Source organism: Gambusia affinis, linkage group LG08, assembly GCF_019740435.1.
Source record: "Gambusia affinis linkage group LG08, SWU_Gaff_1.0, whole genome shotgun sequence".
NCBI classification, from domain to species: Eukaryota; Metazoa; Chordata; class Actinopteri; order Cyprinodontiformes; family Poeciliidae; genus Gambusia; species Gambusia affinis.
In genome coordinates this window covers 21174260-21200427 of record NC_057875.1, presented here as the reverse complement: position 1 = coordinate 21200427, position 26168 = coordinate 21174260, and the positions used below count along the sequence as shown (strand labels likewise).

The 26168-nt window shown below is 40.4% G+C and overlaps 1 protein-coding gene across 3 annotated transcripts in view; it reads left to right on the top strand.

The window, feature by feature from the left end:
- Positions 1–26168, top strand: part of LOC122835259 (PDZ domain-containing RING finger protein 4-like) — a 133042-nt gene that overhangs the window by 61859 nt on the left and 45015 nt on the right. The window contains exon 1 of one of the 3 annotated variants that reach the window (XM_044124150.1): positions 4106–4498. The exons of the other annotated variants lie outside the window; for them this stretch is intronic. Coding sequence (XP_043980085.1) covers positions 4430–4498 — 69 coding nt within the window. The 5' untranslated portion in view covers positions 4106–4429. Of the gene's footprint in view, positions 1–4105; positions 4499–26168 lie in introns of those variants that run through there. 3 annotated transcript variants of the gene reach the window in all.

Sequence of the window (26168 nt, the reverse complement as noted above, 5' to 3'; positions counted from 1 at the left end):
ATGACTCCTTCCCTATAGGAAGACGTCCATTTTGGATGATAGTCTTTCCTAATTCTTGCCACAAAACAGGATGTTGATGTGAGGCTAAGACGCCACCTACTGGCTGCACCTGGCTGTGAACGCACTTTGGAGCGTCGCCAAGATGCAGGGCCCGTTTAAAATGACCTCCAACATTAATTGTCTTTATAATTAATACGTTAAACTAAAACCTAACTTGGCTCACAATTATTTTCTCTTAGAACTTTTCTCTGTCGATGCTAAATGAAAATAATTGTATTTCTTCTAAATTAAATCGTCTAACTTTTAAACCACATCTTGTGTGTGGTTGGACAAAATCCAACTTCTTTGTTGATTGAGGGATTACACTAACCCTTTGGGATTATTAACAAATAAAAATGTAATTTGTGTTTTTGCAATAATGTGATCAGTTGGATTTTTGTTTAATTTAGAGAGTGTATGTGTGCATGTGTGGAGGACAAGACAGCAGGAGCTAGAGTCAATTTGAGAAAAATCTAGACATTTTTAAAACACAGGACTTTGCAAAATTAGAGCACAGATTTTAGCTGAAGATACTTCCAGGTATAAAGCAAGTTCAAACGCATCTTTCTGAGCATCAATGTGTATGTAAATAAATGAACAAATAAGCCTTTAATGTTCTTTATTTGAGCCCCATTAACTGACCTGATGGACCAAACTATGGGGCTGCTTCAATACAAGCAGCTAAAGGACACACCAGATGATTAATGACATCTGGACAGGTGGAAAGAATTATGGGTTGCAAGTTGAAAGGACACAAGAAGGAGACAGGCTTGGTGTCTATCAATATAAAATACAGACTCAATTCAAATACTTCTTCTACATTTTATTATGTTTCATTTATTGCTGAGCTAAATCATCTTTGTCAATTTTCCAGGGACACACAAGGGGAAAAATAATTTTGTGTTCCGCTTCACCTTCACAGTAACTTTACTGAACGTAGCTACAGGGTGCAACTCTTTTCCTCAGATTACGAGTTGAGTCTTGAGTTACCTTGCCCAGCGTTAGATCCCATGGAGATGAAGTACCTCTGAAGAGCTGTTCGCCGACCTAATTCTCCTATTTAATCTGCATGTCTCTTCAAGAGGTGCAGTTTGCCTTTCAGGCAGACGCTGCTCAGTCGCTCTTGCTTAATAGATGAAGAAAACAATTGTCCTGGAGACCAATGTGAATTTTAACCTTCGAGGTCATGCTGTACATTTGAGAACAATGTCCAGCACCAGCAGGTTTTCTGCAAAAGAGGAAAAAAAAAAAAGTCCAGCATCTATCCAGGAAGGACTTCTTCCCCCTTTTCTTTTTGGTTTAACATTTTCTATCTCTGCTGGCCGGTTTTTCTCTAGCACTTCACAGCTTCACTCCTTGATATGCAATTTCAGAAGACTGCTCCTGATTCCCATTTTCTCCCCAGTCCATTGTACCACAAGCAAACAGCACCTCTGTTCATCCAATGCTGTATTATGCCCCAGCTCCCTGGTTTCCCCCAACAAGACTCTTTGATGTCAAATTGACACTTTAGTGAACAGCTCTTCATGGATTTGAGATTGCCTGGCAACTGCAGAAAACCCACTTCTTACGACTTTGTTAGGTTGAGGAGTGGCTGGTAGGGGACGACAGTCTGGATGGTAAAGAGGGAAGGGTTGTGATGGTATTAATAATAATGGTGATGCAGCTTTCTGTTTGGCTTGCCTGAAGGCAGCGGAGTAAAATTAAAGCCCAGAAAATCGGATTACAAACTCCCTAGGGGCGGGATGCCCAGTAGCCAGCTGATGAACGCTCATCTACTCTTAGCCGTACCGGGTGCTGCGAGGGCCGCTGTTGGCTGGGAGGCCAATTTGTTAACCGTTATTGCTCGTTAGTGCGACTTCCTGCACATGAAAGGGGGTTCCAGAGCGGAGACAATAACCAAGGTCTATTGTCTTGCAATTATCACAGTTTGAGAGCTGGCGGTGGTAGATGTGTTGCCGCTCAATTCTCCGGGTTTACTGATTGCCAATTTACTCCAAGAACCCCCATCTCCTCCATTAGCGACGTCACCTGTGGTACTCGTGTTCTAAATGTGCAACAAATTATTTCTCATTTGTTGCTGCAGGTCGTCAACTTGCGCTGCCGTTGGTAGAGAATTGTGGACTGCAGTAAAAACTACATGATATCGAAATATTTCTTAAATATTGACTATATATTTTTGTCATCAAAGAGAAAATCTACACCAGAATATTCTATTGTTTCTCCATTAGATTGAAGTAATTTGCAGAAGCATGGCATTTACCTTGATTAATGCAGGTTAGTTATGACACAAAGTACCGTTTTCAAGAGACACCTGTTTTAATAATTTATACCAAACAACATGTTAAAATTGACAATAGTCAGTACATTTTATACAACATAGAAAGAAACAGTTTAAGGCTGAGGAACAAGTATGTTTACACAACAGATAGCACTAGTGGAGTTGTTAGAAATGATTGAAGCAACAGTATTTGTTGTTATTTCTTTAAGATAACGTCTCTCAAGTAAAAATATTGCAGAATTTATGCTTCTATTCTCTTTAAATGTGCTAAAATATTGAATGATTTTTGAAAATATTGCTCTAAAGTAGCATAAAAGACTGCAATTATCAAATGTTAAGTGCAGCAGTACAATATTTTCTGAGCATGTCTGAGAAAATTGTGTGTTTAGTGCATTTCAGTTTTTTATTTGTTTTTTGTTTTTTTTTACTTTTTTACATCATGTTGTCATGAAAGTAGAGATAGTTTACATACTGCAAGAAATTATGCCTTTTTTTAATATATAATATTGACTGCTATATTCCTGAAGTGCAATCCAGTTTTTCTGTGAGAAATAGTGTAACTGTTCTCTGGCTGTTCTCATTACAGTCATATTTCACAAACACTGTGTTGCTCACCAAAACAAAAACATTCTGCTGGAAAGTTATTCAGAAAACCCCCCCCCCAAAAATTAAAAAAAACTGTTGGCATATGTGTACAATATAGAAACAGTGCGGATCAAAACTGTGACAGAAAATTACGACTTAATTCAATTAGGTAGAAATTTACAAGTTAATTGAATGCTGAATCTTTAGTTTGCTGAATTCTAGTTCTAGTCAGAATGAGTCTTTTGCTACTATGCTGAGTAACATGTAGACTAGGCTTGTCACAGAGAACTTTATCATTCTTATATGGTCCTGGTCTGATAGGTTTCCCAAATGCTGCTTTGAAGCTTTTTTTATCTTCCTATTGAAAAATCACCTTATAAATACTCACCATGTCAACTCATCTTTGAGTTGAAAACATCATTATTGGTCCCTTCTTTTTGAAACATCAATGGAGTGAGCAATGATAAACCTATTTAGATGTATGATGTCATTCTTGGATAGATTGATTTTAAATAAATTTTTAGAAAATTGTGTTTGTTTGTTTGTTTGTTTTTCTCTCCAAGGCACTCCTTGGGTTTCCGTAGTTCAGAGCCCACCCAAGAGCTCTCGTCTTAATTGGCAAGCCTGTTTTAGAGCTTCTATTGATTTCCATTGACTTCAAGTAAACTCACAGGAGGAATGATTGAAATAAAAGCCAGTCATTTTTAACTATTTAAGAAAAAAAAAAGTAAGGAGGGGAAAAAATAATGAGATATTGGATTTGGGTTAAGCCATGTCGCCCAGTCGTAAGTTAAATATTTAAAGACGGCAAATGTAAACTTTGGAAAATATGCATGTTGAACAAGCTAACCTTTTTTCAACATAATTAATTTTTTTCATTACAAACTTTAGTAAGGAGTAGGAGCGTTTCTGCCAGAGCATGCTGCCTCAGTGCAATCAGTAGTATCTGTGCTTCTCACACAAAGGAGCTTATTGTGTCACTGTGCCTCGGTATTAATGAAGCATCGCTCCTTCAAACGCCGCCTTCTCTCTCAGACTCCTCCCCTGCGCCCGCCTTCCTCATGAATATCCCAGCGGTCTCCTTCAATATTCATAACCTTGTATCAGCGTGGTAACGTGCGCCGAGACTGAGAGGGGAAAAACAGTGGGGGCGTGGAGGGGAGTGGGGAGGGAAGTGACTGCGTGAACGGGAGTCACAACTCTGGTGTGCGATCGTCTGAGTCTGAGGGCAAAACAAGGAGAACGAGCAGACGTAGCTGCTGCTACTTGTGTCGTCCGCTGAAGCCGCGGTGACGCTCGCCACATCTGAGCCGCTCTCCTGTGGGACTCAGCCGGAGCTCTCTGCCGCTCTCAGCTGCCGCTGGCGCCTGAGTGTGTGAGTCTGTGAATGGGATGCCGTGAAGATGTGCTTGCTGAGGGGTGACTGATGAGAACCAGAGCTCCGGTGTGGATGGTGACCCCACTGTGTCCGTGCCACCGCTACTCGGGGAGATTTGGGCGCCTGGCGTTTCCACGACGACTATAATGGGCTGCAATCTGTGCACTTTACAGAAGCGAGAGGAACACTACAAGCTGCTGTATGAGATTGCACAGGTGAGTGCTGGCATGGCAGACCCTGGCATTAATTCTGCATGTGGGTTTATGTAATTCCTGGTGCATGCTGAGACGAGAGCACTTCTACTCTGCAGCCCTGGGGTTGGTGTTTCAGGTAAAAAATAAAAAATAAATAAAAAATGCAGGTAAAGATTGGGAAGAGGGATTAATGTAGAAAATGAAAGTGATGTAGAAAAATGGAGAGGTGGTTCTTACTCAACAGCAGAGTATGTTTTGAGTAATGAGTAGTTGCTTAGAGAGCAGCTATTGTGCAGCCCATTCATCCTGCCAGATGTGCTGTGCTGAGAGAGCAACTTTTTTTTTTCCTTTTACGGATTAGTGTTGGTACCTGCGTGCTACTATTTTGGGTTTATGGGGTTGTAACCATTTATGTCTTAGAGATTGTTTGTAATAAATTAAAATAAAATGTCTTTCCCAAAGATGTTTTTCACTCCTGTTTAAGAATCCAAACAGACTTTTGTTTTGGTTTCTTTGTACACCAGTTAAATTACATTCAATAAGACTTCAAATCAGAATTTGATGTTGTAGTACATTTTGTTCTTAAAGCATCTTCAAAAACTCATCTTGGATGGTTATGTTTGTGGGCAGTGCCCTACAAACACAGATGGATCCTGACTTCGTCAAGAAGAAGCAATGCAGTCTGCTCTCTCCCTGTTTGCTTGCTGTTGCTTCTCCAGTCTGTTGTCCATCTATTTGTGCTCATCTACCATTTCCCATGATGGGAATTGTCTTTGATGTCTTCTCTCTGATCCTAAAGTCCACAGTCACATAAAGACCACCTGGTCAAACACAAAACCCTCCGATCTTGACAAACAAAATTTATCTTGTATGAAAACAAATCAATTTTTTCCCCCTTTTTACTTGTTCACCATCCAATACCAAGGATGCAGAGGATGTCATCTCACTGATAGAAGCAACCTCAAGTAGCTAAACAAGTATTCATGCCACCATCTCCGGTGTCTCCATAAGCCCTCTTTCTATGACAGGCTAATAACTGTGAGACTGTGGGTCTCTTGCAAGTGGAGTAGCACTCGTCCCCTCCCCTCTGGTAGTGTCTGCCTTCACGCCGCTATGATCACAGCCTCATTAGCCGTTTTATGCAGCCATCCTGTGCATTAATTAGACGTGAAACGTCTCTCTTTACCCTTGTGAAGTGACGGGGTGAGATGACGTGGGGGAGGTAAACCCGTTAGCTTTAACATCCGCCCGTACCTTTTAGCTCATGTGCAACTTGAGACGCTTTCAAACTCTGTTGATGTGCATTGTCAAGTTGATTCTGTTCTGCATTAATGACTGGGGGAAAAAAAGAAAAGGAAAAAAAAAACCCGTCAAGTACGTTGCAGTGAGTAGGTAGTGACTGCAGCTGCTGCCTTCCATCAAAAAACGCATAAAAATAGTGACTTTTTGATGCTTTTTAGGGTTTTTGTCCTTTTCTTTGCTTGACTAGTTAAGAGATAGTCTCAATGTGTTTTGTTCACGGTTCAGAGGAGCAAATCAGTATTTGCATAGCGGGGCCGGTCTCTTGGGCACGCTCGACTCTTGACAAGAGCTCTCTGGCTCGTCTGTCCACCCACTATTTTACTGAGCTTGTTCAGGCACGAGCTGCAACATCAGCACCTACTTTTTGATCACCAGTGTGGGAGGCAAGGCAGGAAGGTTATAGAGTGTGGAGGATAAAGACAAGGATGGGAATAGCAGGCCATTAAACATGCAGAGTCTAAGGGAAATTAAAAATGGCAGAAGGAACAAGTGAAATATCATCCGCATGGGGAAGGGATGGAGATTAAAACAGAAGATGTAACATGGTGTATCTTGTGAAATAAACAGCTCGTCTTACAGCCTTGCACTTGTACATCTGTGCGCATGCCAGTGGATGTCCTCTGAGACGAGAAAACAAGCAGTGCATTCTTGGCAACAACACAACAAGTTCAGAAAAACATTATAAACAATGGGTAAAAAACACCAGAGAAAGATACAGAGACAGATTCAACGCAGAGATTTCTCGTGTAGCGGCGCATTCACCGCAGCTGTGCAAGTGTGTCACCGCATCGGTTTCGTCTGGAAATGTCTGTTTTGACAATTGGAAGCTGTTCTTGCTGCTCACTCCACTGCCAATTTATGCTTCTTTCTTTCAAATCATCTGTCCAGAGTGCTTAGCTTTCTCCCTCACTGTGTATTTTCTGGTATTGTCCCTCATTTCAACAGGTACAGTGACACTCATCCACATGTACACACACGTATACTTTACTGGCATTATGCGAAGTTGGTGAATGCATGCATGCAAATGAGCTAAAGGCAGTTTGCTGCAGCGACACCCTGACTGACCAGCCTCATGGCAATCAGGGTGTCAGCTTAGTATGAGCTTAGTATGAGTAGTACTTCTTCCTTCCACATGTTGAAACTATTTCGACACTCTCTTCCTCGGCCTGAGGAAGAGAGTGGAAACATCTTTGTGTTTCCTCTGTTCATGCAGGTATTCTGCATAAAGATGTGGTCACCGTTTCTAGTCTGGCTTGCAGAGCTATCTCAAGAAGCTGATTTAAAAAAAAAAAAAAATATATATATATATATATATATATATATTTATTTACTCTGGTTTCTTCCCTGGTCAAGAAGAAAGAGAAACCTTAGGAGAGCCCTTCTCTCACTGCCACCTACGACTGATTAACACTTGTCCGTCTTTCTGATGGTGCACTCTTCCTCGTTCTGTCTCTGTTTGATTCCTCTGATTGCTCTTCTTGATTGATTGCATTACATTCAACCTTTGCTCAAGCTGCTCCCAGCTGGATTCCACTCCAGGTAATCTTCTGAAAGTTTCCGTCTCATCCATAGCCAGGGAGATGAAAAACTTTTTTCATTCACTTGTTTCAGAGAGGCGCGCAGCAAGATCCTGTGGTACAAGACCTTGTAGTCACAATGTTTCTATCTGCATTTGTCATCATCTGATAGAGTTGGCAAAAATCATCATTATGGCCTTAGAATATTATATGTCCCTTAAGCTTGACACCTGTTCAGTCTTTGCTTGTAACTCTTACTGTAAGAAAACTCTTCTTGACCATCTCTTTGGGGGGGATGCCACCCATCCACTTAACAAAGAAGGTCAAGAAGAGTTTGAAAAAATGGAAATGAAATAAAAAAAAACAGACATCTCAACCGACGTAGAAGTTTACCTCACCACTAAATCAGAGTAACTTCACTGAACACATTGCATTTTGGTGGAAAAATGAATTCTACACATCACCCCAACAACTTTTGACTTTTAAGTTATTTAGTTCTGAGAGATTTATCAGAAAATGTAAAAAGACTATTTATGAAACCAAATATTGGAGAAAAAAAATATGTTTTGAGAGTTGTTTTTTTAATTTTTTTTATCAGGAGCATTAAAGAAGTAGATAAGCATAAAAAACAGAATATAGTCAAATCCAGACTGGATAATTCCACATTTATGTAAAACAATCTTTGAAAGACAGTATGTTTGAGAAAAAATGTGTATTTTGTGTACCATCTTGGTTTTTAAAATGGTACACTCATTGTTGCATCGCACTGCCCTTCCAGTCAACCATACAGATACAGTTTCTGCCGCTCAGGACCCAAAAACTAAGCCATAGACAGCTTCCTCTCTGTTCTAATAGGACTCTATGACTTCAATGTCCACAGGCTTTCTCCTGTGAGTAGTCCACATTCTGTGCGCACCACTAAAACTCAGTGAAGTGTGGCTCTTTGGAGCCTAATTAGCAGGATGGCAGATGTTGAGGAGTGGCAGTTTAGCATAGATCGGAGTGAGAGTGAGATTTCTGTTATATGCAAATGCATTAATAGTCTGCATTGTCTTTCTTGCTACAGTTTCCAGTAGAACTAAAGGTCACAGGGGAGCTGCCATGACTGTCAAACCCAACATTTGAACCACCACTGTGTCACATTAGCGAGCAGCAGCACTTTATGTTTGTTGGGCAATGAATTTCCCCACCTCGCTCTTCAGAGGACAGACGTGCCTTATTTCATTATCTTGTTTCATAGTTTTCCCCCTGAATATTTTTGGTTTTTTATTAGTGGAAGTTTGTGAAAGCAGCAGGGCCAGTTTGGTAAGTTTTATTAGGCACAAGAAGAATCACTTTCCACTGCATTTGAGAAATAAATGGAAAGCAGCTTCTCGGCTCAATGAGGCACAGCGGTCCCTGATAACTTGCTGATGCATATGAATGAGAATGAGGCACCAACACACATGCACACACACACACACACACACACACACAGTCTCACTCCATGCACAAATCTCTCTCCTGGAAACCAAGACTTATTCTTGGTGAATATTTTAATATAAAACCAGAAAGCAGGGTTAAGGAATCTCCAACTGTGACAGTCCTCGGAGTCAACTGAGGTGTAATTTAGTGTCGGAGTACATTGACGCCACGTTGAGTCGTGTGACAGGTTTGGCAGGACTGGGCAGGTGGACATGAAATAAAGCAGATCTGGGTTCTTTTCTTTTTTTCTTCCTTGAGGTGAAAGGCAATTCCCCAGAGCGTGGCCTAGGATTGGGGAGGAGACTGTGTTTTGTGCTCTAGCAGCAGATGTGAAACTTGTGGACCGGAGACGTTCTAAGAAGGACACAGCTGACTTGAGGCTGCTGCTGCCTCTGCAACACCACCGACCATGTGTGTAATGGATGTCCACTAAATGAAAGGTTGAAGAACTATCAGAACAACCAGACTCTCGAAGGAAAAAAGCTGGGCAAGCCTTAGCAAGAAGCTCGGTTCGCCACATACAGAGGCTGCAGCATTTGAGCCGTCAGTCAAAGGAAAATTAATCATTTCTAGAAGAAAACAGTCTCAATGTATAGGAAGCTATACTGTGTAACCTTTGTATACAACATGTTTTTTTTTTTTCAATATTTGTTAAAACCGCCACGACCTATGTCTTGGCACTGTCAATCAACCTCGGGTATGTGCTGCTCATCTTACAGTTACAATAAAACGGTTTATCCAGTGTCTTCTGTGGCTATGTTAGTCTGAACATTCACACCATGCTCCAGTTTGGTAGGTGGGTGTAGCCTCGCAGAGAGCAAGAGGGAGGGTGTGAGCACCGTGTTCATGAGAATGATTGACAACGCCAAGACAATCCTTGTTGCTCTGATTGGATGCTTCTGACCGAGTGTTAATTCTGCAGATGGAAGCGGGACGACAGGGAGGAGGCAGAGCAGCTTGACTTCACAGATTATCTTTCTCATGTTATCTTGTCACAACATGGTGACATTCAAGTAACCCTGATGCAGTTCAGTTACAGTAGGAGTAAAACTGGCCTCTCCAGTGAACCAAAGTAACTCACTGAAACATAGAGAGAAAGTCATTTATGCATATTATTTATGGTCCGTCTATGTGAATCTCAAACCTTTGAAATCTTGCTACTGGTTAGCTTCTTGGGAATGCTACACAAGCAGCCAATGGTTGTCACTGTAAATAAGAGTTGTTTTTTTCTTACTTCACTCATTTAAACTGAAAGCACCTTAAAACTGGCTTTATTAAAACTTTTATTATTTCTATTTCATATGTATGATAGAGCAATTGCCGTAAAATAGGATTTCCACGTGTTAAATTGTCTTTAGCATGCTGTTAGCTGTTAGAAAGGCCGACTTTACTGACAGATTCATTTCTTTGAGGTTTCTAAATGCTGCCAACATTTCCACATCCATCCTGCTCAGTGAGAGTTTCAAAGCTCATAGAGACGAAACAGATCTGCTTTGGATTACTCCGTTCCACCTTCCTGTTACAAACTTTAAGTTTTCTCTCTCTAAATGAACCAGGAGGAGCATTGGTTAAAAAAAAAAAAAAAGTATTTTTGAGCTTTCCTTGACCGGCCATCAGTCAAGGCCAATCAATCTGAAAATCTGATCATTTACAGTCCATTTCTCTCTACATCTCTAGTTGTTTCTACGACCCACTTTCTCTTCTCTTTGAGTACTCGTATGCCATTCTCCTTTGATGGCTTCGACAGTAGATTAAGGCTGTTGAACCTTGCACTCATGCGTCCCCTCCATACAACATCTTCAGCAATATCTCCAGACAGTTGGTTGCAAATGTTCTCATCCATCTTCTTGTCCCATTATTTCTTTCTTTTGAAACCATTAAAATTGATGGCAGCGAAGAGCGTGAAGGGGTTAGAGAGAGAAAGGGAGAAAAGGTGCTGTTTGATTGATCTCCTGTCCACCCCGCACAGATTAGCCTCAGATATAATTTCGGCACCACTTTTCCAATTTCAAAACAATGCAAAGGGTCCAAGGAGATGGACAGATACAGGCACACTAATCATTTTTATGTCTTGGTAATGGAATACTTAGACTTTTAAGTCACCCATGTTCCCATCATATCCCTGTGCTTATTCTGCTCTTTCTGTGCCGTTGCTTGATTTTTAGCACAAGTGGTTGTCGGTCGCCGCAGCTATTGTCTGTGCCAGGTTTCCCAGAGGCTAAAATATATGTCTGAATAAGCTGAGATGTTCTACTTGTGCTTTGGCAGCTCACAATGTAGCGTTATTTACCTCCTAGCAACAAAGCTTTTTTTTTTTTTTTTTTTCTTAGCATGTAATGCTATTTCGCATGCACTGTTGCATGCCTATTGCCTCACACTGACTGGGTAATTGGAGATTTTGTAGTCAAATTTTCCACGAATCATCTCCTCTGTCACATGGTTGTCATTTTGGTTGATCAGATTTGTGTGCCTCATTTTATTGTTATTTCTTTCAATGCATTGTACATGCGGAGAAGAGGAGGAGGAGATTAAAAAGGTAATTAACATCCAGGTCACGTGATTTGGCCCCACAGATGCAGACAATGCCACATGTGCCACAAGCCGTCATAAAGTCAATGGCTTTTATCGCTGACTAGAATATCTCACTATGAAGGAGCAAAAGGGATTTAAGAGGGAGCTGATGTACTGACCTTTCCCTTCTTCGTGTGTTTCTTATCTCAATAAGAACCATGCTGCCCTTTTCAGCCTCATATCAAGCCTCTGGACCTCCTTGTTGTTTTCGTACTGCTCTCCAAACGGGGTTTTTGACGATCGGTTTTACCCTTCTGTCTGTGCCATTTTTTTATTTATTTTTTTGACCTTCTTCTTTCAGTTTCCTTAAAGTTGTTCCCTACACAGAGCCACACAAGCAAACCAAAACACAGTTTTCTTAAGGGAATCAAAGCTGTTTACCAGGGGACACGTTACTCTGCCTCACTGTCAGGTGTCGGATAGCTGCTTTTGGTTGCTTATTTTTCAGTGGCGTTTCGGCAAGACTGCAATCTACACGCTGCGAAAACAAGAAATGAGGTCCTGATCCACTCTTAAAAAAACAAAAACAATTTGGGCTATATTACTCACCCAGGTCTGGGTCAAATACAGACTGATCCAGATTGAAGGAGTTGTGTTGTGGCTTGTGTCAAACCCACATCATGACACAAGATGCATGGATGCTTCCATGCATGCTTTTCAGGGCTCCGCATGTGAATTTCACGACTCAAATTGAGACTCATCAGACCAGAAAGTGTTTTTCCAATCCATTATTGTCCAGTTTTTGTGCCACAGTCCTGTTCTGAGCCGATCAAAGTGGCACCAGGTGTCGTTCACCGTACCTGTAGCCCATACGCTACCAGGTTTGATGCATTATGTCTTCAGAGATGGTGTTCTTTTGCCTTTGACACCAACAATCCTGCCACACTCGATGTCACTTCGGTCCAAATTCTGATTCTCACAAATCCACCCAGTTGTTAATTACCTGAGATGCCATTTTGTTAACAAGCAACTGAACAGGTGTAAATGGAGCCTGGCTCAGTTTTAGGTAGATGCAGATGACGTGAGTGTGTCCTCAGTGGGAAATACTCTTCTTTTCAGAGCGGTTTTGCTCTTTAATTCTCGCCAAGATCAAAGGCTGTCAACTTCAATCAGACTGTGAGAGCATCAGAAAATAAATCAGAATGAAATGCATGCCTGAGTATCTTATTATGAATCCCTAAAGGACCAAGAAAGTCATTTTAATGAATTAAATTCAAAAGAAGAAGACTCTGGATGTAACTTTGGCTCAGAAGAAATCAAATAAATATATTTTTTCCACCTGTTTGTCTTTGTGTGAATGTCTCTGAGGGAGAAAGCAAAAGGACAAAAGAGGCATAATTTCCCTCCCCCGTTATTATTATTGTCATTATTATTATCATCCATGACTTGATAACTTGGAACCTGAAATTATGCATTTCAGAGTAGCTTTTTTTCCCTCTTTTCTGCACAGTGCGGTTAAATATGTGCAAACATGATTGGATGTGTTTGCGTGCACAGTGTTGGTTTACATATACTCCCCATTAAGTATGCAAGCATGTATGTGTGTGTTGTATGCAAAGGCAGGCGTAGGTGTGTGTGTGTGTGTGTGTGTGTGCAATTGTTTCTGCTCAAGACTTTGGATTGCTAAATGATGGTTTCAACTTTAGTGTGTGGGTTTGTTTATCATCTGCAGAGTGTGAACAGACCTGACAGTTTCTACTTTCACTACAAACAGAGGCGAAAACAAAAGAGCTGTGGGTTACACGCGGGGAGCTCCACATCTGCATCCAGGGTGCCACTTAGCTGATTATCTGTGTTTAAGCAGACAGAAGAGTCCTCATTAATTCTAGCAAATTCACATTTATGCAGTTTCCTGCCTCTTCCCAATTAGGGAGCATTGTGTGGTAGGATGGAAGCAAAAGTCCAATAACGAAGAGCAGTTAAGAAGGAGAAATAAGTCTACGGTTTCCTTTTGCTAAAGTCACAATTTAGGAGTCTGTTATTATATCAAAACCATTCCACAGTGAAATATTTGCTTGTGTGCGTGCACAAGTCTCTGCATGTGTTTGTTTCACGACACAAGCCCAACTTTAGATCTTTCATTTACGATAATTGGGCTTTAAGCCTCTACACAGATGCTGCTGTCGGCCTCTGAAATCCTCCGGAGCTGTGTTGGTGACAGCACTAACTTGTATTTCTCACTGCGGTGCGTTCACTCCAGTGTGACTGAAGGCTGAATACACATGGGTCTGAAAACTGAGAGCAACAAGCAGCCTATTGCTACGTAATCGAAAAGTAATGACATTCTCACCCGAGATTAAAATCCATCTCACCATCTGTTTGTCGTAAAAAGACTTTCCTCTTCAGTCTTGAGTTGAACACATACGTGTTTGAGTAAATGATGAGGCTGTCACTAACAGAGGTATATATGCAAAAGGCCAAAAGGAAAACTTTAGTTACTATTCATTAACGGTTACAACTGAATTGTTCTTCTAAAAATCCAGTAGCCACTTTGATCGTTCAGCTCTGTGTCCAGCGACCAGATGTCAGGATGTAGCAGCTGCTGCAGGGTTGTTTTTATTGTGACAATGAGCTGAACTCTCTGAGGTCCAGGCAGCGGTGACTGAGAAAATAACCTGAAATCGGTCATTCTGGGCTTATCACAGCTGGTCCTTTGTCAGTCTTACAACCTTTTGTTGTCATCCTGTTGACTTTTTTTTTTTTCACCCTGAAAGAAGGTGAGGTGATCATTGTTGAAGTGCAGCACATGTTCCGATGGACAGACTTTATGTAGACATCACTAAAACAAGATTTAATTTAGTAGTCAATCTGTTATTTTACAAATCTTGATGAAAACTAGCAACAACTTTTACTTTCTCCCTAACTCATTCATTCCACACTGATAGATGGATGTTGCCCACTTACTCCAAACTCTGTAACGTTTTACTCAAGCTTATTCATAACTTTTGATTTGAGTGGCTGCCTCTTTTTAAGGATGCCAGTGTAAAAGGTTCTTCTTGACAAGAAATTATGTTATCATATATCATTCTCATGTTTCCATTTATATATTCCATGTGGCAGGCTTTAAAATTCAGTCTTGACCGAGGTGTAGATCTTGGAGCAGGCACTGCTTATTTCGCTTTACATTTCAATGCAACATTTTCTTCACTTTGGAAAGTAACTCTTGTTTCCAGATGTTGATTAGCGCAAAGTTCCACATTTAAAGGGCACTGTGTCACTGTTTTAGGAGAGACCACCAAGTCACCCTGTAGCTGTTGTAGTTGGTCTGCCAGGGCACTATATGGCGCTGTGATTTTAGGATGTCATCAAAACACTCATGCAATTTGAACCACACCCTTTTTTATTTTTATTTTTTTATTTAATTTAATAAAAAAAAATTTCACCTCCCCTCCAGGGGGTCTTTTTGTGGGCTCTCGTGTCCCTCATATCAGTGGTCCCCAACCACCGGTCCGCGGACCTAGAAATAATTAAATATGTCCGTTCTATGTATTGAGTTTTGTTGTGGCTTGTGTCAAACCCACATCATGACACAAGATGTGGGTTTGTGTCCCAGAAAATTTAGGGAGGGTTGACCGGTCCGCTGTACTAAAAAGGTTGGGGACCGCTGCCTTATATGACAGTAGGCTGACACCTTTTTTTAAAATTTTTACTGCTAAATGAGATGTAACCTGACAATGTACAGGTCATTTCTCTTATCTGTAATATACAGTAATATACAAACTGTCCAGACCAGTCCCTTCATAATCCCCAATCATGAGTATCAGCTGCAACATCTCAGGTGACATTTGAATAAACAGAATGACGTAAGGGTGATTTAAAATAAATAAATAGATGTGACAAAGCCCTGAATTGGTCATTGGTTGCCTGCGTCCTTGACTCCCCCTCTCCCTATGCATGTATTTTTATTTTTATACCTCTGCCAGTTTACTGAAAGTCAGAAGATGTGGGATGACTGTGGAAGGCCGGTGTGTACGTCTCCAAACACTTCTGCTGCCGTGCGAGGGGATGACGTCTGCCGGCACACGTCGGATAATCATTCAGCGCACGCGTGTTGGAGCGGATGGGGGATGAGGAGTGGGGTGAAGGGCATCAGGAGTGTCATAGTGACAAAAAGCCCACTTCCCCGCCTGGAGAAGGAGGAGGCAGCCATGCTGGGTGTCACTCCACAGGTCAGCAGGCATCCCCTCGCAGCTCCCATGATAAGCCCAGCCTGACAGCCATTTGATGGGAAGGGCACCCAACTCTCACACCTCCCTGCTCCGAGGCTCACATGACCAGGCTCTGGGGAGGAAAGTGATAAGAAGCTCTTTGAATTCATTTGAAGAACCCGAAACATGAGGATTCGGTTCCAGACAGTATTAACACCTCAGCAGTCAACAATAAAAACCCAACAATCCCTTTTCTCTACTATTTCATACATGTAAATAAAATCTAAAATCTCTTTTTCTCTTTTTTTTTTCTTTTTTTTTTATCCTAGGCTTACATGTCCAGACTTAAATTATGTTTGGGGGTCGACAGTGTTAAGCCATCCTGAAGCTTTATTATTTTGTCCACTGACACAGATAAAAAGCTTATAGTTTTAATGAGCTGCATTTGGAAAGCCTCACAGATGCTTTGTTAAAAAAAAAAAAAAAAAAGAAGAAAAACCTCAAACATCAATGCAGCATCAATGTAGGGTGCGCTTTAGCTGACACTGTGGTGTAAATGTAATTTAACTGAGCTGAAATAGATTGCTAAATTGATTTAAAAATCCAGTCGTATTATAAATGTAAGTAACTATTTTTGAGAGGTTGAGATACGTAATCGATGAAAAAAGAGCCTTTATTAATGCTGAAAGATACAAAGGAATCCTCTACCATATCTGTCACATGCATAAATATAATAATTTCATAAAAAAATAAACTTTTTTTTTTTTTTACAAGAACAACACATTGTTGTGAAACAGCTTCTCACAGAAGATCACAGACAGAAGAAGATGCAATCTTTGGAATCTTGGAACGGTGACCGTGTTTTCTCCCTCGCAGGGCTGCAGTCAACCCGGCACCTCCTACACAATCCAGATCTTCTCACATGCCGCCTTGCTTCCTCAGAGTCTCAACACCATGAGGCAGACTGGCAGAGGGGGAAAAGCTGCCGAGCGCAGTGCCCTATATTTTGTTTCGTTCTTGTGCAGAAACATAACGTTGCACTTGGGGATTGAGTCATTCGATGCTGGAGGCGTTTTGACCTCACCTTTGTAATCCTAAGATTCCATGGGGGCAACACATGCTCACGGTTTTTCAGATGTATTCTAAGTAAGAATGGTGCCTGATGTTTGCAACGGTTGCAATGGGCAGGTCATTTGGACACGTGTGCCAACAACATTCGTTACCTCCCAAAATGGTTTCCTTTCAGGCCGTGGTGGCCTTGTGTTTAATACTATTACAAATTACAAGAAATGGTGAGAAAGAAACAAAAGACAGATTTATTAACATTTCAAATGTGAGAAAACGTCCTGATGCACAAAAGGAATGAAGCATTTCAGAGGGTTAAGGAAAAGAAATATTTCATAATGCTTAGAAATTGAGGGGAGACTTCTAATCTGATGCTTTAGCTGACAGGAAGAGACTCGTTCTGTTGTTTTAGAGTGGTAGTGGTGTGTTGCAGTTATGGGTTCCGATAACTGCATGCAGATTTGTACGGCTGATCAGAAAGGAGCAAATCATAAAACCCCTTAAAACCGTTTTCCTTGGAGTGAGTGACGCTTAGTTTGATTTCTCACTTAGCTTAATTGTTAATCAGGTGACGTTCTGGACTGTCAAGGTGAAGAAAAGCAGAACTGAAAGACAAATCTCGGATTAATGAACGCATGTTCCGGCATCTGAGCTCTCGGATGAGAGGAGCATGATGGGAGATTTTCCCAGACAGGGAGCCTCGTCTTCAAGCACAGAGAAAGAAAGGCGGATTATGTAGGAATCACAGTTTATTTGCACTGAAAGGCACAGCTGACTAATGAAGTATTAAGTAATACTGGGCTTTGACACATTTTCATTAAATACCCCGTCCTTTTCTTAAGTATAATTTCTAGATTTTCCGCCTGCAGCTAGGAGCTTTAAAACTTGAATAGTAGCTGATTCCTTAGGTTCAACAAATAATGAGATTGCAAAATTAAAAAAAAGCTTTTTTTATAGTTAAAGTAATATCACTACTTTTGTGGCATGTGGAGGGACCAACTTTCCTTCTTTATTCCTTTCTCTTTCTTTTTTTGTTCTGAACATTTGAGATTTCAACAAAATAGAAACATGAAGAAAAAAACCCCCCATAAAAATAGTGACTTAAATAATCTGTAAAGCAAAACACAACATATTCGAAAAAAACAAAAACAAACAAAAAACAAACAGGAAGAAGCAGTGGCTTATCCAGTCACATTCCTAAGTTTACATACACATTCTTATTCACGATAGTAACTCATTAAATACATAAATACACATGCATGTACACACGTATACACACACATGCATCTTTATACTTACACATCCATCAATGAAGCTGCAGATACAAATTTACTCTCATATAAACAATATATCAATTTAAATAAAATAACAGTTCAGACAACTTTACCATCATTTTGTCTCATTTTATATCCATTTATGTTCAGTAGGTTAAATGAAGATGAAAGTGTGCAGTTTAACTTAAACGTATATAAAAAAACACTTCCTTAATGTGTGCTCAAACCTTCCGCTAGCGATTGAGACTTTTGCTGTACCTGCAGGGTTTTGTCTAGATGCTGTGGTTACAGTTACAGTTACAGTTAATCATTAAACTTTAAACATTTTTAAAGTTTTGAAGTGAGTCACTTAATGAAGTTCGATTCAATCTAATTTTTTTTTAACCTAGAAATAGAAACCTGAATGAAAAGGGAAATTTTTGCTCCTGCAACATGACTGTCTCTGTGAAGAACTGCATCAATCTATCTACAAACATTTGTTCTATGATCCATCAAAACATGCAGATTTTCACAATTTTAACATAAGCATGGTTTGCCAATTTAACTCGTTCATTTGGTCGTCCTCTGGGGTTGAGGTTCATGCACATGTACCAGAGATCCGTCCAGAACTGTCTTAAGCAGTTCTGGACGGATTGGCTTCAGACAGCATGATGTCAGAGAGGCCACCGAGTGCCAGTCCATTAGTGTCACCGGCACATCACTAACTCAGAGTGTCAGTGGTCCATGGCAGTTTCTCCGCACTGCTTGTCAAATGTAAACTTGGAGTGACTGCTGTCATCGAGCAGACATGCTCAGGTATATGGAAGCCCGCAGTGAAATCCCACAGCTTGATTCGAGAACTGCTTTACCTTCATCGATGTGAAATTGCCTCCATTTGAGGGTAAAAGCTGATTAACAAGATGCATTTGATTTTCATTGTTTTCCTCAAAGGCTGGGCTTAAGGCTGAAGGAGCCCGAGAGAGTAGCTCACTTGTAATCAATGAAGGACTGTCTGTTTTTAGACACTGAGATCATTAGAGGCTGTTTGTAAATTAATCAATAGCAGAGTTGAGGATAGACAACTTCTCTTTACCTGAGGAGTGTTATTCATTTGGGCCTTGAAATGAATTAGGAAGTTACCTATGTGTGTTGTTTTTCTGGTTAAGTGATGTGATCAGTTTTAGTGCCTTTTATTGTTATAACATGAGTTTCTGGCTCAGCACTGAATTCGCCTGCTCTAGGGAGAGAGGAAATCTCAAGACAGAGTCGGAAGCTATCATGACTGCTCAGAAAAAAAATCTATGAAAATGAATCTGGCAGCTCCACAGTCGAGGAAGTTCGGTTTCCTCTCTGTGTGTTATGTTTGACAAGTCTCCACCTTTACTCCCCCCGCCCTCCCACATATCCTCTCTGATGGCCCCAGGTGGATCTGCGATTTATAAGAACTCCAATTTCAGAAAATGGCTTTCCTAGGAGAAGGCCTGCATTGACACAAGAACTTTGTGTCAATGCAGCTGAATATTTGTGCCGATTTTTATTCCTTCTTTTTCTCTCACTTCCTTGCGATTAGAATCAGAACAAACCAGTATAATTTCTGGAAGTTTGTTGCTCCAATTCCTTGTAAGTTCCTACACTGTAGCCATGTTTTGAACGTTCATGTTTATTTGCTAGGGCTTTGGATATTCTTACAAAATTTTCGCATTTTGTTTCAGATATGTAAACACAGGGTGAGTAGAGATGTCACAAAGTCACTTTGAGTAAAATATCACGGTTATATAGGAATATGGTGCTAACACAAAGATTTAAAACAAACCATTGTACAACATAATCAGATTTATTTTTCAATATTTCTTACCAACTTTAGTTTTAAAACAGCGCTGCTGTAGAATAAGTGATTATTAGCATTCGTTCTGTTTCCACACCATCATTCTTTCTGATTTTTTTACTAGAGCTATTCCAGACTTGAAGGTTTGTGCTTTCCTCTAAACATGAGAAAACAAGAAACAAGCAACAACAACAATAAAAAAAAAAATTGCTTGCTTCTTTCGGCCAGCTGACCAACAGTGTGCAGCAATATGTGGGGGTATTGGGACCACTGCATCTGCAACTGCAGCCTTTTCCGAAGGCAGACTTGCTCTGGCACTGAGCCACATATTTCCACTGTAGAAAAGAAATAGCGGATATTTACAACAAGAGTTTTAGATTAAAGGTAACTGAATTATGAATATATAGTCTCCATATAACAGGAGAAACCTCCAGTCAGTTTCTCTGACATATCATAAAGATAACTTTGAACGTCAGAGAGCAGAAACAATTCGATGGATAATTTTTGTGGATGTGAAATCATAAGTTTTAAAATCTTTCAACACCTTGATACCTACAACTGACCAATAAAAACTCTTGTATGTGTATAAACTTAAAACTTGGTGCTTTGTCAACCAGAGATAGTTTTTTTTTATTACCTAATTACTGGCGTAGATTATTTAAACAACTAACACAAAGAAGACTGGGACGCACGACAATATTGCTATTTTAGTTTAAAAGTCAATTTTGTGTGATAATCACATTAACAATAGTGACACATTTCCGTGGTGAGAACGACTGTTTTAACGCACGCTGCTGTATTTGCTCGGTTTGAGCTGATATTTGTGGGTGATTGTTTTAATGTGCAAAGCAGATTTAGAATGGAAACCCAACAGTGACAGATGTGAGCAGGTTTTTACAGGCTGGCCCCACTGCTGTGTGGGACCAATTAGCATTTTTCATAACCAACTTCCTCTCCGCCAGCAGACTTCACATTCAACACACGTTTTGTGTTTATTTACTTCGAGGTTCAAATTTTGCTGGCATCTTTAAATGTCTGCGTCTTCAGACTGTCACCTTCTCGTCTACGAAACTTAAAACTTTTGTAAAAAAATCGCAGAACAGATCTCAGAGGAACAGACGCTTTGCTGTCGAGCAGTTGCTCTTATCTAATTATAAATCGCTAGGTAAATGTTGAGCAGATGCCCTCCACCAAACCCCTCTTGCTTCCTTCTCACAGCTTTCCAATGGAGAGAGCCATTTGGTCTCATTCTAGTGTTACATTGGCTCCACATGGGGCTGTGCTTCTTCGCCAAGCTGCAGCCACTGCATTAACGAAACTAGTCGCTCGCCCGACACCACATACTGTTCGAAAAACAGGAACAAAAGGACTTTTGGTACAATTTAACTGGTGCTTAACTCCCTTAGCTATAGCTATATGTCTGATGTCGGAGTTGCTTTTTAAGGCAAGAAAAAGGGACTTAAAGGGGGGGATGTCAGTGAAAGGCTCATTCCTTCATAAAAATTAATTTGTGGCAGATTGTTGTGCCCTTGCACTTCGTCTTTCCCAAAGTAGTCTCAGGGTTACCTTTGATGGTGCAAAGTCACATTTTGAAGGAGGAGAATTTATGATAGAGGCGTTTTGTGGAGAAGTGGGACTAGTTTTACGAAGCTTGTATTAATTTGGAGGCACCCTTTATCCATTTTGACCACAGAGGATTTAAAGTCCTTATTTCATTACCTGCCAATTAGCTCGTACCTACCAGAATTAATTTTATGAGGGAGTACGATCTGTCACATTTCATAAGATCCAATTATCAAACATGTGCATTAGAGCTACAATCATTAAAAGCAGGGTTCAAGTAGAGTAATAGTTTTGATTAAATAATATAAAATTAATTTAGATTGCAATATTGTGTGGAAAGAGTTTATGCTTTCATGCTTGTCTATTTGTCTCCGTAACTCAGTTAAATTAAGTTTATTTGTAGAGCACATTTCAGCAACAAGGCAGTTCAAAGTGCTTTATAACGTAAAAGCATCATGCCGATTGTGAAACAATGTTTAACTAGGAAATGGAAGAAAGTGAGTATTACTTTGAAGGTGTGAAAATAAACTGTTTTGTACTGACTCATGGTCGGTAATATGTGATCCAAGTAAACCAGATGTAGTTTTTTTTTTGATGAAATCTATGACTGTTGATTTTTTTTTTTTTCTGTTTTAACTTTGCATCAGGAAGTCCCAATCTGTTCCATGAAAGGCAAAAGCTACTTTTTTGTGAATTTCTGTCAAACATTTTATTTCTGCTGTCATTCCTTTGGTGAAGTTGTCCTGTCTGGAAACAGGACAGTGAGTCTGACAAAAACAAAAGAAAAAAACCCAAACATTTTTCCAGTTAAGTTCACCACGTTTATGTAGATTACCTAATATTCGTGAAAAATATGGAATAGAAATACTCTTTATTGTCCCTCAGTGGAGAATATCCGGTGTAGCAGCAGCAAAGTGACGGTGGCTTTATAGTTTGATTGAAATACTGTTCACTTCAGTTTCCATCTTCTCAATTTTTACTGATTAATTTTGTTCTTTGTTTTCCTTGACTCTCACCAGAACTAAGCTGTTTTACAGCTTGTTATTATTTTGCCATTTGCCATAAATTTTAATTTCCCTATTTCCTGCTGTTAGCTAAATGAAAGCATATTGACATGAGGTAAATTGGGATTGAGTGGTGAAGTGAAACATGTTAAACGTTTGCGGCTCCTGGAGCATCTGTGGATTGTCTGTAGCCACTTATCCAGTCACTGGGCAAGAGGAAAATGCTGGAGAGCCAGTTTATCAGAAGGCTACGCAGAACAAACATGCATAGACACACACACACACACACACTCCTACCTACGGGTAACCAATCAACCCAACAGGAATGTTTTTTGACTGTAGGAGGAAGCCAGAGTACCCAGAGAAAAGCCATGCATGCATAACAGAGAACATGCAATCTACTCGCAAAAAGCTCCTTCCTGTGGGATTTGAACCCAGGACCTTCTTGCCGCAAGGCAACAGTACTGCCAACTGTACCAGCAGCAGGAAAGCAATTTTCGTTTTTTACATAATGAACAAAAGATGAAAAAGGATTTTCTAGCTTAAGAAAGTTTAGAGCAACCCTAACCCCTCATAGTTTGTCTTAATGACCTTTGGCATTCAGAAAAAAACTTAATGCCACAGGGCATCAAAACAGTGAGACAGTTCTTGTAGTCATTTACTAGAAACCAGTCAGAAGAAAGAACTCCTTTGTGCTCTGAGATTATGCAGTTCTTGAATGTATGTTCAGATTTCCATTGTTTTAGAAATCGGTGTAAAGCTTAGAAAACACACTTTCCAAATATATTAATAATTCAACATGTACCTTAACACAGCTGCTTTTTCCATGGGCGAACATGCATTTCACGCGTATAATGTGAACTGCCTTAAAATTTTCATCGTAGTCCTAATAGGATCTTGGTGAAGTCGTGCGCGGAGAAATGAAAACCCAAGCAGAGAAGCAGAGCAAATTATGCTGCATTAAGCGACTCTTGTGGAAAAGTGGCAATTGTTTATCACTCCCGTTTTGTTTTGTTTTATTTATTTTTTAATTTTTTTTATTTTGGGACCTCATGCTGTCCCTTCTGATATTCCTTCAGTGTTCACTTTATTCTGCCCGCTTCATTACCCTTCCTCTACATTACACTCGGGCTCCTGCCTGTGCATCAGGACAGATGACAGCTCCGCAGCTGTCGGCGCAGTCCAGGTGTGGGCTTTGGGTAAATGCCTTACTGGAGCCCCTCCACGACTGCGATGGCACTTAACAGCAGATTAAAACTTTAATTCCGGCCTTCCAGTTGCAGTAATAAAGCCTTGTAAAGCAAAATGGAATCTGTGTGCGCCGGCATTCATTACAGTCGGACAAGAAATCTGCCTCGTATTGAGCCGGTGAGTGCATAACACAGCGGGGTGCCGCAGCCGTCTCCTCCTTATCTCAGAAATGAGAGTAAATGAATGATCAGAAGCACAAAGAATCGTTTTTTTTGGGTTGTTTTTTTTTTTACACCCACAGAGCCTCAGAGAGCAGGAGGAACCAAACATACAGCCCAGTCATCACATATGTGCCCTGCTTATGGTTCCCATGACGGTGTGAACCTCCCAGCCGCCCACCCTCCACACGTGCATATTATTTCCACATTCCCCTCTCTGTTCACACAGTCAGCGGATTCACTTCAATTGCTCGCGCACTCTTTATAACGTCACAACATTTGCCAGCTAATAGGTGCAGTTTTGGAGTACCTGCACCAGTAATGTTCATCAGCACATTTTCATTCTCTCTGCTGTGCCGGATGTGTCATTAATCAGAAATCTCGCCGCGTATCGGTTGTAAATCATCGCGCTCGTCCCTGGGAGCGCTCTTCAAGAAAACAGCAGCACCAGGTGTTCTTAATCAACACTGGATTGTTGTTTTTGCATATATTAAAGTTGCCAGGTGGACTTATTTTATATATTTTTATTTATTTATTTATTTATTTCCCCATTAATGCAGTCTGCAGCTAGAGCGAAGCAATGTTACAGCTCATTTACCGTGCAAAGCTCCAGGTCATATAAACATGTTTGACAGGTGTTTCATTACATCCACATTCTGGGTTTAAGTCAAATTCAGGAAAGACTGGCTGGCGTTTTATTTTGCTTGGTAGCATCTGACTATTTCACGAATTCGACAGTCATAGCTGTGTGTCAGAGATTGAAAACGACAAGTTTTCCATAATTAGCTCAGAGCTGTGATCAAACACTCAGATATCAGTTTGTTTTTTTGGTTTTTTTTAATCCAGCCATTTTTTTTCCCACTTATCTGGCTACAGAGGCGACAGGCCCAGGAGGGAAATCCAGATAACCGTCTTCAAAGCAGCACTAATTCATTCTGTTTTGATCCAAAGTTATTTCCAGGGCCCCTGGGCCTGAAAAGTCCTTTAAACATGTTCTGAGTCTGGTCCAGGGACAAAGTCGGGCACTCAGGAAACATCCTGATCAAATGCTTGAGAACATCTCCACAGTTTACTCTGGATACGGAACAGCAGTGGCTGTGCTTCAAGCTCCCTCGGAGAATTAATCTCCTTATCTTGCACTTAAACCTGACTACAGCCACATTTCGAAATAAGCATCTTTAGCTGCTTGCACCCGGTCTTTATCTACAAACATGATTTACATCTCATGTCTAAAGTTGAGAGTCCAAATGTAGACAGAAATGATCAAAACTTTACTTTTTGATTCAATGCTCTCGCTATCACAGAAAACAGTTGATACGATGAAAGTATTTTACAGCAGGGTTGCACAAGTTTATTTATTTTATTTTACGTTTTCAAAGATTTTTACATTTACAAGCCAACAAGAAAGAATAGAGCAGAAACAGCCTTTATGTATAACAAAACAAAAACGAGGAGAAACTTCAGTAAGTGAAGTTTGTCATTGAACACTTCAAAGATTTTACTGGTAGATAATTTCAGGTTAATTACCACTATATCCACAAATACCACATAGCAACCTATTATCTTTAAATTACTTTTATCCTGGAATCAATCAAACAGCATACTCCTTGCAGTGTTTGAACTTTGCTTAAATTAATAAGCAATCGTCAATCGCTCATCAGCGTAAGCTCCTTGAAAAGTAAATGATGATTAATAAAACTCAGTTGTGAAGATCCCGTCTTCTCAAACCATACGCCTGTTATCAAATGTACTGGCACAATATTTACTGAGTAAATTGTACGTTTCCTTTAATATCATTTCCATCTTCTCTCTTTCATCTGTGAAATCAGGACACAGCAGCAAACATTGACTTGTATCCAATTTCCTCACACTCTGCTGTCTATTGACTGCAGCTCATGCAGAGGAGTGAAGCCAAAGGAGGCTGAGAGGAAGCCACAGACTCCAACGTCCTTGTTCTCCCTTCCTCTCTTGCTGCCACTTTCGCCGTGCTCCGAACGGCGCAACGGGGAGCTGTGAAGTAGATTGATTACACTTGTGATCCCTCTTCTCAGATAATGTCCTTTCTCGTAATCATGCATTGTGCCATTGCACTTTACATGGATGAGATTATCATCAGTGGCTTCATCACCGTCTCATCCGAAATGCCACCTTAATTGGGCAGATTATTATTATTTTTTTTATTTATTTTGGGGTGGGGAGCGTTGATCTTTTTTTTTTTTCACTCCTGTGTGTCCTTCAGCCGTAATGGCTTTGCTTTTGGACACCTTTTTATATTTTTATGCCGTTCTCTCTCTTTATGTCTAAAGCCTTTGGTCTAAGCACTTCCTTCAACTTCAGCAGGACAGATGATGTCTTTTATTGTCTGACACCTGCATTTCAGAAACCTTTGCTGTTGTCATTTGTGAGGTGATTCCAGTCGCACTACAAAAACCTTTCCGGACTCCGGTTGTTCTTTGTCAAATCACAAAGACAGTAGTGGAGATCAGCGGCGTCTTTCTTCTCTTTGGGCACTATTAACCCTAAACAAAACTTTACTGTATCAAAATGTTTACACGGCATAAGAAATCCAC